General features: G+C 44.1%; 1 protein-coding gene across 3 annotated transcripts in view; it reads right to left on the bottom strand.

Moving 5' to 3' along the window:
• kiaa1549la (KIAA1549-like a) overlaps positions 1 to 12,062 on the bottom strand; it is an 84,579-nt gene that overhangs the window by 21,852 nt on the left and 50,665 nt on the right. For all 3 annotated transcript variants that reach the window (XR_004614234.1, XM_034589349.1, XM_034589348.1), the window contains exons 11-13: positions 11,291 to 11,451; positions 9,370 to 9,405; positions 3,397 to 3,590 (exon numbers count right to left, since the gene is read on the bottom strand). Coding sequence is in view for 2 of the 3 variants with exons in the window: in XM_034589349.1 (XP_034445240.1) it covers positions 3,397 to 3,590; positions 9,370 to 9,405; positions 11,291 to 11,451 (391 nt within the window). In the remaining variant the exon portion in view is untranslated. The remainder of the gene's footprint in view (positions 1 to 3,396; positions 3,591 to 9,369; positions 9,406 to 11,290; positions 11,452 to 12,062) is intronic.

Raw genomic sequence — 12,062 nt, forward strand, 5'->3', positions numbered from 1 at the left:
CTTCTTTTCGATCATAACACTATATTTCTTCTCAAAATAAAAGGACTGAAAAATTATTCTGCACAAATTGACATATGTTTAAAACACTTTTTAGATATTCATGGTTCCCAGAGGATCGTTGACTTTGCTGGTCCCTGAACTTCCACTCATCATCATCAACAGGGTAAATGTAGCACGATGAAATGTTACACAACAAACTATGACGTAACCGCTTCCTCAAAGTGAAGCCAAAATAGATGAATCGCCCCCTGGTGGATGGCTGCAGTATAGATTCTAATCCCTGATACGTACATGTTAACAGATGCGTTAAAATAAATAGTCAGAAAGTAAACTTCAAATAAATTCTTCTTTAAGATGGATTCTGTCATTTGAGGTCATTCTTATTAAATTGATTGGTTTATCTTCTGTTAAATTTGATTTGAATTAATTGAATTAGATTAAAAAAAAGGTTTAAAACATAATGATTATGGTTGTTCTGTATTTATATAGATCTTTTCTCGTCTTGACGACCATTCACACAAACGTTCATACTGTGCAGCACTTTCTCTATTACACATCACTCCCACACCGTGTTGGCACAGCTGGGAGACCGGGATTGAACCGCTGACCTTGTGGTTAGAGGACGACCCGCTCTACCTCCTCCTCCTCCTGCACCCGGATCTAAAACATTTTATTTCAATGTTCCTTTTTCTGCATGCATGATAAAGAGCCCACAGTGAAGTGCCTGTGGGTGGTACTGTCTGCAAACCACGGTCATTTCACAGATGTAAAAATGACAGTTATGTAACTCTGCACCTCTCGACTGTAAGTACGTGAAAACCCACTGTGAACTTCTCAGTGTCCAGTGCCGAGGACGAGAGACTTTCAGCTTCTGGTTTTCCTGCAGCACATCTGTCTTTAAAGTCGTTTCCCCTCTGATTTATGAACCCAAGCCTGTTTGTGTGTCTGTGCACTCGAGGAGAGAAAAACTCCCTTCAGAAGTTTTCGCTCCGTGTTCCCTCACTGCTCTAAAGTCCAGGGATAATTGCCTCCTTTGTTGTTGTTGTTGTTGTTGTTGTTGTTTTGGTGCACGGCTCCTGTGGCTGCGCCGCACACTGCACGGGTTACAGGGTCTGGAGATGCTGCCTCATTTTCTAATAAGTGCAACACCCAGCGTGGAAGATTACACCCGAGATTCCTTCTCTTAAAGAACTGGCTCCCCTGAAGACGCATGCGTGTGTGCAGGTCGGTAAAAAGCTTATTATCTCACTGTGGCAGCTCCTCCAGCTTTTTTACACTGTCATCATTGTTGCACTGAATGGTTCCCTCTGGCGTGACTGTAGCCAGGTTTATAAATATACATGTGTTTATCATCCTTGAGAGGCAAAGCACAACTAATCCCACCTCCATTCACTTGTGTTTAAAACCAGGCTCAGTCGAACGTACGTGTGTGTGTGTGTGTTTCTGAATTAGCATTTTTGTGAGAGGAGGCAGGATGCGTTTAATTTCCGACTCCAAAACTCCTGCAGGAAAGACGCTGCCATCGAACGTGGGCGGGAGGGAGGAGCTTGGTGTAGTAGAGAAAACGTCCGGGGGAAGGAAAAGTTTAAAAAGATGTTTACATCACTTTGCTCGAAATGTTTTTCGGTGTTGGTGAACACAACGGATCACGGGAATAAAACTGATTTGCATGTTTTGATGAATACGTTTTAAAACTGTGTGATCTCGCCAGATGTTTACAAATCGGATTCGTCGCTCACGCGTAAAATAGACGAGACAATAAAGATAATGATAAGTAGAAAGTACAAAGTGCAACATTGTCTGTTCACATTCGACTCTGTTTCTTACACAAACTTTTCAAAGTCCTGATACTGATGATCATGTTGCTGATGAGACAAATCAAGTGTTTTGTTATTTGTGAAACCTTTAATGAAGTATAACTTCAATACGACTTTGTTCTTGTAATATTCAGACTATATTTTTTGTAAAATTACGACTATTCTCCTTAAATTACAACTTTCATTACGACTACTTTTGTAAAAATTACAGTTTTTATTCTGTTGGTGGATTGTTGCAAAATTATGTCTTCTCCAATTTTGTAATCTGACAGTTTTACAGGTAAAGTTATAAAGATTATCAAAGACATAAATGCTGGGGACAGGTAACCAGTAAACCAGTCTGATCCACTGTAGCTACTGGAAGCTCTGGATCAGATCCAGTTGTTACAAAGGGCTTGATGAACTTTTTCCTAAAACCAGCGTAGAGGTTTGTAACTGATCAGAGTCTCACGTCTTTATAATCTCCGACTGTAAAAGTGAAGCAACACTTGAATCTCGGTTGGTTCTTAACTGTAGATGCTGAGTTTTATTCTGAATCACGGAGACACGGAGCCGGGGGGGGGGGGATCTGGGGTTTTGTGACATCTCAAATGAGAAGCTGAAACAATCTTGACACAGGTATGAAGGCAGAACTACGATCAGTAACTTTCTTGATGTAAATATTCGTACTCCGAAGGGACCGATGCTTTTGCCGGAGGCTTGAAAACGTCCTTCATTTCTCTGTGTTACATTATTTCCCTATTGGCATTTTTACTACTTTTACTACTACAATTTCACAGAATCTACCGAGTAACAGTCGTGATATTTTAACTCTGTCCAGGCTGTAAATAAACTGGATAATGAAGCAGGAGCTGAGGAACCATGACTCACATATTGGTGTTAATCTGTGAACCGCTTCTGCCTGTTTGTAGTTTTATTACTTTACAAACATTTCTCTTAAAAAACAAATTTCTAACAAAGACAAATCCGAACATATTTTCCTGTTTAGTGTGTCACATTTTAACATATGTAACAATTCATTAAACCTTAGACTTTAAAAGATCCGACAGAAACAGATCCGACACAAATCAGTGTTTAAACTCAGTAATTCTGTAAATCTTTAAGCACATTTCCTCCTGTGACGACATGTGTTCACTCTGTCAGTGAACAGCTCCTTGTTGACACTGGACTTATCCTCAGATCCTGTCGATCTCTCAGAGTCTGTGCTGCTCATTACTGGTTCAACACTGACGTCTGCTCGGGGGTTTTGTCACCGTTTCCCTGAATGAAGCAGCTGCTGCAGAACTTTGAGCGTCTCCTCGACGAGGCAGCGAGCAGGGAACTGACGAATCGGGCTGTTATTTCAACTCTCTGCAGAATCACAGGTGATGGCGATGATGTTATGAATTAATAAGTTTTGGCAAAGCATCCCCATCCCCACGCTGCCAGAGCCAGAGTCTGTGCAGGAGTGAGTGAGTTCCCACTGATACACACACTCAACCAAGTTCAATATCTGCTGATTCTTAATTAAACAATCGAACAGCAGCAGAAAAAAACAATCAAGGATTCATTAAAGCGAAGTAAAGAGTCAGTCACTCACCCTCCTTTGTGAATGTCGGCCGATGGCGGCCTCTTACTGGCCGTCCCGTCCTGGTGGACCTTCTTATCCAGGGACAGTGACAACGGAGCGTCTCGCACAGGCAGCCCCAGCACCAGCGTTTCCTTGGTAACGGAGACGGCATCGTCGCCCGTTCGTCCCATGTGCTTCTTGGCGTAGTCGAAGCCCTGGACCGGCTGGAGGAGGAAACGAGGACACGTCACCAGGGTCAGAGGCACGAAAGCTCAAAGCTCGGTTTTCACATCAATCCACTCAGGAACTCGACTCCGCAGCTCGAATGTTCAAAGTGTAAGTTTAACAAGTTTTCAAATGAGCGAGAACTGGTTCAGTTTTCAGTTCCCCTGTTGGATTGATGGACTAAATTCAGAATAAACAAAGATCAGCACATGCAAACATCACAAAAGAGATAACACAGACACTGCAGGATTATACAAGTTCAGATTTCCATCGCAGCACTGCAGGCCGATGAGAGCAGGAAACACAGGAAGTCAATGTAGTTTACAAGCAGTGATAATGAGCGTGAGCGAGAAATCAGCCGTGATGCAGGATTCAAAGGAGCAGAAGAGCTAATGATGGTCAGAGAATTCAAAAATTATTAAAAGTATGATAACAAACGACAGATAAATATCATAAAACAAGTTTATGATAAATTACAAACTGTATTTTCTCCTAAGTGTCATCATTTAAAGACTCAACAGACGTCAAAGCTGTTTTACAATTAACACAATAACAGATCAGACCTTTCTCCCTGTTTCTCATTAATCAGCCGTCAAACACGTCCGTCGGCATTAAGAGAAACTCAGAATAAATAAATGGATAAATCACAGAGACGAGCTGCACCTTTGAAGTCAGAAGCTTTTTGGCGCAAAGAGACAGAACATTTCTTTTTTTTAAAAAGGCAGCAGAAGATGCGTTTTGCTAAATCCTCCGACGCCCGGACACGTTCTTCATATCTCTGGAAGCGACTTCTTCAATTTACAGAACAGAGAGAAGCGGGAGAAAAGAAGAGAGAGTTTTTTAGGTTACACAACAAAGCGAACGAAACCCTGATTTCTTTCTTCTTTTTTTTTTTTTGTTGCTTTCCCCCTTTTCTATTTTGAGCAGGCTCTAAAGTGGGACGCCTAATGCATCTGATGATGCATGCTAAATTCTGCAGAGCATGTGAGGTTAGGCAGTGTGGGCATCCGGCTGATGGCGTTGTTAATAATTCATCAGTCATACACACCACTGTGCCATCAGCCAGCTCACACACACACACACACACACACACACACACACACACACACACACACACACACACACACACACACACACACACACACACACACACACACACACACACACACACACACAGGGCTGCAGCCGTGGATGAGTGTCGGGGAAATTGATAAATGCTCATATAGAAGACACATACTATGAGTGTGTGTGTGTGTGTGTGTGTGTGTGTGTGTGTGTGTGTGTATGTGTGTGTGTGTGTGTGTGTAACCTCTACCCGCTGAAGTGATGTATGGTGACAGTTGAGGCTCGTGTGAAAGATGTATGGAGAGTGCAAACATAAATTTGCCTATGGCCTCTTACTGTTCATAGACACAACTTCAATTTTGCCCGTGTGTGTGTGTGTCTTAGTGTGTGTGAGTGCGCGTGTGTGTGTGTGTGTGTGTGTGTGTGTGTGTGTGTGTGCGTGTGTGGTGTGTGCAGGAGAGGGAGGGTGAATTCCAAATATAACCCTCCACCGATGTGCATTATGCGTATGGTTATCGAGGAGCAAACATTAGATGTGGTGTCAGGGGTTGAACTGAGACTGAACCTGACACATCCACGGTTACAGATGCGTCGCTCGGCCGGCTGATGGGTCCAGGGGGCCGACAGGCACGGAGACAGTATGGATTCTCAGAAACGGGGGGGTGACCTTGAGCGTGTGTCATGACTGGTATTTTACTTTTCCCCTTCTTTCACTTGTCTTCCTCCTTCCTCATCCTCATCCTCATCCTCATCCTCATCCTCCTGCCTCATCCTCCTCCACCACCACCTCTCCCTCTCTTCATATCTCCTGACAGCGAGTGGACTTAACAAATGGCCGCCTTAATCTTGTGCAAGCTGCGTTTAATGAAGATCTGACTGCAGACAGGGCTTGTGGGCGGCTTCCCCCCCCCCACACACACAACCGTTAATAACAGTGATGGAGGAGAAGAGCAGGAGAGAAGCGAGAGAGAGACGGGGCCCGACCACTTCCTTTACTTAAACATGCCGTGTGAAGCGAGTGGGAGCACGACCTCGCCCGCGTCACCACATTATCCACACTTATTTTCCTCGCTCGCACTATCAAACAAGCTTCTCCTCTAATTTTAACTCGGAGCAACAGCCAACAGCAGCTTGATGAGGTGCAGCAGATGGACGAGATATGCTCCATTCCCCCTGCGGCCATATTGATTTAAATTCAGCTCTAGCAGGCCGGATGGTGGAAGTGCACCGCAGAGCCGCATGCTAAAATACAAGGCTCTCCTGAAGGGTGGGTACATTTAGAAAGTAAAATAAGACACAGCAGGGGGGGGGGGGTGCTGCACAGATTAGACGAACTTCTCTCAGGGCAGGTTGGGGCCATGATGCAGCAAAATGCAAAACAGCTCGAGTCCTTTAAACGACAGACGCCGCCGCCGCCGCATTGTGCCGCCACGGAGAACTTTCAAGTGAAAAATGGATTCGCTTCTACTTTTGCTGATTCCAACTCTATTGTGCTCCGCGCGCAAGTCGTCTATCTGAGGATTTCAGGGCTTCAGGAGGAGCCGCAGAGGGAGTGAAAGGCGTTTTGACGGATGTTTTCCGGCTGCACGGCCGAGTGATGAAGTGAGAGAGTCTCGCTGGAAGACTCTTTAATGCTTAAACCCACGAGCGCACCTCGTGCACGCCCAGGTATTGATCAGCAGCTTTAGGTTGTCCTTCAGGGCGACGGGTGGCTGGGCTGCGACACACTTTAACTCCCACAGTGGATTAACTCACTGGGGTTTATTATCACTGCTTACACCTGGAATGAATATGTGATATTCATCTGGATCTGGAAAATGCACAATAAAAGGTTTAGAAAAGGATCAGACCTCTGCCATATGAAGTTATACCAATTTATATATTTATACATAAGTCTTTATGTAATTTACTCAAGGTAATTTACCGTTATTTGCAAAGAAAGGTGTATATGTGCTTATTTTATTCTATTTTATACTTTCACGTGTTCTAATCTCGACTTTATTTTGACAATATGCTGATGTAACAAGTGAATTTCACCAGCGTGGGATCAATAAAGTCTTATCTTATCTTATCTTATCTTATCTTATCTAGACCTGCGTTCTTTGTGGGTCACACTGTAAATACCCCTGCTGTTGTGTTAAGTGACTCATTGTTCCTCCTTCTTCTCAAACTTCGACATTTCTTGATGAATCTCCCGCCAAGTACGAAGTTAGAAGATCAGTGATTGGCGGTGGACTGGATTGTTTGAAGTGACCAATCTCAGAAGAAGGAGGAGAGCATCAGCCACTGTCCCCGCCTCCAATGTCTCAACCCAAGCGAACGTGTAAGTGAAGGTTTGCACTCGTTAGACTTTGTGCTTTTACATTTTGCAGCAGCGGCGCCAAGGGGCTGGTTCAGAGTCTGAGGCTGTAATACTCTGTAAGATGGTTCCGTCTGATCACGTCGTAAATTCATGATCCAAACAAACACATTAGAGACGGAGGAGCCGTTTGACAGCCGCTCTCTCTGCAGGACGACTCTCATACCGCTGCACTCTGCACATTAACAAGTGTCACAGAGAGTTTGCAGAGCCAGAGACAGAAATACAACGTCTGCAGCCTCTTTCCTCACCTCCACACTCCGAACTCATCCGAGTGTCAGGAGGGTGTGTGGTTGTTATTGCACCGATAATCATTGGCTCTGGATTTATGTTTTCCTGAGGCAAAGGGCAAAGAATAAATTGGGACTAATTAAATGCAAAAAATGCATCTGGACTCTCAGCCAAAGCCCCAAAAACTTGAAGAAACTTGAACCCATCTTTTAATCAACAAGAAGTGTTTAGCTGCAGTTTTCCCCCAAATGCATTTAGTAAAATATTTATCTCATTTGCTGAAGCACGCCACGGCTCAGGACTGGGAGAGAGTAAATACCAGTGTGGATAAGAGCAGCGAGTGCAGCCTCACGGCACCGACAGCGACGTCTCGTATCTCAGAGCTCTTTAATATTTCATGATCCCTCGTAAAAATAAAAAAAAAACACGTTATAAGCAACATTAAATGTTTGTAAACGATTGGGGAAACAAACAAAACCTCGGAGCAAATAAAACAGTAAAACAGGGAGAACACACACACACACACACACTCACACTCACACACACACACACACACAGATTTATATGTTAGACTCACACCAATATAGATTTTTGGAGGCTGATCCTGATACTGAATAATTCACTGATATATATATATATATATGTTAAACAAAGCAAAAGATAACACTACCAGAAATCACTTCTAAGGAGAAAAAGTAAAACTAATATACTTATACACAGATTTGTGTCTCAGGCTGGTTTCAGTAGTGGAACATCTCTAATATACAGAAGATGAATTAAGAAAATGCATAGAATGTGAACATAAATGATATTTGCGTTGTTTATTCTATGAAATAAAGGTTTTCATGTCTTTAACATAAACACTGATACTGATATATGTGTGTCAGGCTCCTAGAGGCAGATATGAATCAATCAACCAATAAATTGATCAAACTCTGGTATATACGTAATATTTCTGGGGTGTTTACCCTCTGTTGTGCTGTGTCTGTCCACCAGCTCCATTACTTGACCAACCATGTCTCACCTACACGTTCTTCCGTCCACACAACCGTCCTCCCTTTGCCTCGATTGGCCTCCAGGGGGGACGAGGACGGGCCGGACTAAAATAACCCACAAAGCAGCTGACATTTTTAATCCGTCGTCCGTGGCCAGTGCTGCTCTGCATTAGGCGACACACGATAATGCAGCTAACCTAATCCTCATATGAAAGAAGAGCGGGGTTGGGGGGGGGGTCTGTGTCCTGCTGAGCCACTGTGGCATGAGAGGGGGCTTCATCTAAGAGGATAAGACAATTGGCTTGGAAAGAAAAAAGGCAGACAGAGAGTCGGACTAAGCTTCGGTCCTGGTTTATATTCTGCAGAATAAGAATAGATGGGTTTGGTTTGCAGGTGTTGATGTTTATGAGCTCGGATTCAACCCGACTGCGTCCGTCCAGCAGAGTTTAGCTTGTTTGTCTGTTTATTAGGATCCATCCGCTCCTCGTTAATTCAGTCCATCGACTCCAACCCAAACGATTGTATTCTTCAGGAACGTGCTTGTGAATTTTAACACAACCCCTCCTTACAGGTATTTCACCCCCCCCCCCCCCCCCCCCCCCCTCCTCCTCCTCCTCCTCCTCCTCCTCCTCCTCCTCCTCCCGCTGCCTATTGATCTCAGACGGCCAATGAGGATGGTGGAATAAGTGATGTCCACAGCACAGAAGCCACATGCAAGAGTTTACCTGGCAACAAGGACAGGCAGCACACAACACGCCAACAACCAGCCAACAACCAGCCAACAACCAGACTGTACAACAACTGAGCAACGCTGGAACAAAGCAGTAACTCATTCAGTCAGTGAGTCAGTCAGTGAGTCAGTCAGTCAGTCAGTCAGTCAGTGAGTCAGTCAGTCAGTCAGTCAGTCAGTCAGTCAGTCAGTCAGTCAGACAGTCAGTCAGTCAGACAGTCAGTCAGTCAGTCAGTCAGTCAGTCAGTCAGACAGTCAGTCAGACAGTCAGTCAGTCAGTCAGTCAGTCAGTCAGACAGTCAGTCAGTCAGTCAGTCAGACAGTCAGACAGTCAGTCAGTCAGTGAGTCAGCCAGACAGTCAGTCAGACATCCACCCGACCAGAGACTCAGTGAATACCTGGTGGTGGTAACTGGCCTCCCTTCGGTATGACGTCTAAACAAAGAGAGGGTCAAAGGAACAAGGTCAGGGAGGGGTTCACACAGAACAGAACAGAATAGAGAAAATATAACAGAATAAAACAGAATATAACAGAATAGAATAGAAAAGGATAGAAAAGGATAGAAAAGGATAGAAAAGGATAGAATAGAATAGAAAAGGATAGAAAAGGATAGAATAGAATAGAAAAGGATAGAAAAGGATAGAAAAGGATAGAAAAGGATAGAAGAGGATAGAAGAGGATAGAAGAGGATAGAAAAGGATAGAAAAGGATAGAAAAGGATAGAATACACTTTTGGTTTTCTTGCCCAGAACAGAAGATTTCTTGCTGCATCAGTATATTTGTCAGAAGAACCATAAAAAAAGATAGTTCAAACATTTGTAAACATTCTTCTCTTCTGCGAGGACGGAATATTTTTTAACGTGGTCAAAGCTTTTAAGCCTTTTGATCTCCACAGAAATATTCTGTGTATTGGTTTATTCATAGCATCGGGGGGGCTGGGTATCAGAGGTTTGTGTGGAACCCGTTGACCAGAACCAGACTCTTAACTCGACTGTCAACAAGAGTGAAGCTGAACCGTGGATCAGTTAAAAAGACTCTGAAGTTATTAAAAACCAGAGTTTATCTCCAATATTCAGCAGAAAACTTTTAAAATATGAAGAATTCTAAACAGAGTTTAGTGGAGTTGTTACAGCTGCAGCTCTTCTGGGTCAGGAAGCAGAGGATCATGGGTAATATCCAGCGTTCAGTTGATAGACTTTGTTTTTTCTCTACATGTAAACCACTTCATTGCTCGAACACATCCATCCATCGTCTCCTAGGTTTTGGTCCAGAGGTAAGTTTGGGATATGTAGTTCCTCCAGCGAGTTCTGGGTCCACCCTGGGGTCTCCTCCCAGTTGGGTTTGCCCGGTAATCCCAGTGTCCAGGAGGCGTCCTTATAAAATACCCGAACCACCTCCAACGTCCCCTTTCGACATGGAGGAGCTGCGTCAGAAGCTCACCAGCGATTCGCTCGTTTATCACTTCACTGCCTGCGGAGACACGAGCGGCTGTTCTGGCGCGAGGCCGACGCTGCGTCCGGCAGAACATCCTGACCTGATCAACCCGGCTGGTAGGAATCTGCTGCTCACTCATGCTCATTTAAAAATGATTGATTTCCATTTAATCTCCGATGAGCTGATGTTGAGCGAATGCTACAGTTGTGAAAGGGCCCACATCACCCTGAGGTTCACTTCCAGCACACTGAGCGCTGCCTGTTCCCACTCGGCCGATTAGACTTTGCAGCATGCATGATTAGCAATGACTACGGGCTATTGGGCTGCGGGAGAACAAACGAGGAAGGCGCGCACAGATGGCATTCAATTCTTCTGACCTGAAGGAATAACTTAACACAATTGATTTGCTGTGCGATGTGTCACATATTCAGAGCCCGGGTTATTTAAGCTTATGTAAGATTTGGCGTCTGGGGCGACGTTGAGGTGAAGCGGCGGCGTTGGAACATTTTTCGGGACGAGACCCGACGCTCCCCAAGAGCGAAGGAACAGTGGATCACGGAGAAGAGAGAGAAAAAGAGTGGAGGGAGGAGAAGAAGAAGAGGAGACACACAGCAGGAGGTAAAATAAAGACAGCAGGGGACAGGGTTGGAAAACTATGGCTGCGTCACTTCTGCTACGTTTCCTCAGGGCGTCCACACTTCTCCTGAGTTTTCAAGATCCTCAAACTGAGAACTGTGAAACGCAGCTGATCCTGTTTCAGTTTGAAAACTCCAGGGCTGCGTTTTGTACATGCAAACAGTTGTGAACACTGTTTTCTGTAACAAAGCCACTAACTGCTCGGTTTAAAAAAAAAAAAACGCCATTTTCAAAAATGAGAGTCTTTACCTTGGAGCGGGTTTTGAACGACCTGAAGGCGCCGCTTTTGAAGATGACCCGGTTCCTCTTGCACAGGATGAAGGCCACCATGCCGATCACCACCATCAACAGGAAGAGGGGCGTCAGGACGGCCATGATCCACAGGTTGCTGGGCGGAATCTTTACCACGGCTGCAAACACACAAACACAAAATGTCAAGTCATTCCTGAGCAGTTGATGACAAAAACAAATAGTTGATCCAGGGCAGAACATTCTGGCCCAGTTCAGACCGGACGAGTCTCCTTCAGCTGCTATAACCAAACGTTCTACCAGTTTAAGTTAATGAATGTTAATACGAGGTCTGAGCGGGTCACTGACAATCACCGGTGTCATAACCACTTCAATATTTCCAGCACCTTTACACACTTACAGGAACAGAATCAACTAAACAAACAAGAAACAACTTGTTTATTAAATATGTTCACCCTGTTTCCAGTTTTGATGAAGCTGTGGATTGTACAACAAATGTAAAACAGAAGCCTTAAATTGTACTTTGAATTTTGAATGCATGATAAAAAAGAAATGAGGGTCTGAGGAAAATGAAAAGTTTCCAGATTCATCCTTTAAAACTATCATGATATTTATGTATTCGTGGGGAGAATATATAAGACATTTCTTGTATGTTGCTCTTTAACATAATTAAAGAATATGTTAAATTATACCAAAGGACAAACATGAGGGGTCCCTGAAACACTTCCTCGGCTGAGAAGAAATATATTTTAAAGAACAACTCAAAGGTTTT

The sequence above is a fragment of the Hippoglossus hippoglossus genome, chromosome 6 (assembly GCF_009819705.1).
Source record: "Hippoglossus hippoglossus isolate fHipHip1 chromosome 6, fHipHip1.pri, whole genome shotgun sequence".
Taxonomy (NCBI): domain Eukaryota; kingdom Metazoa; phylum Chordata; class Actinopteri; order Pleuronectiformes; family Pleuronectidae; genus Hippoglossus; species Hippoglossus hippoglossus.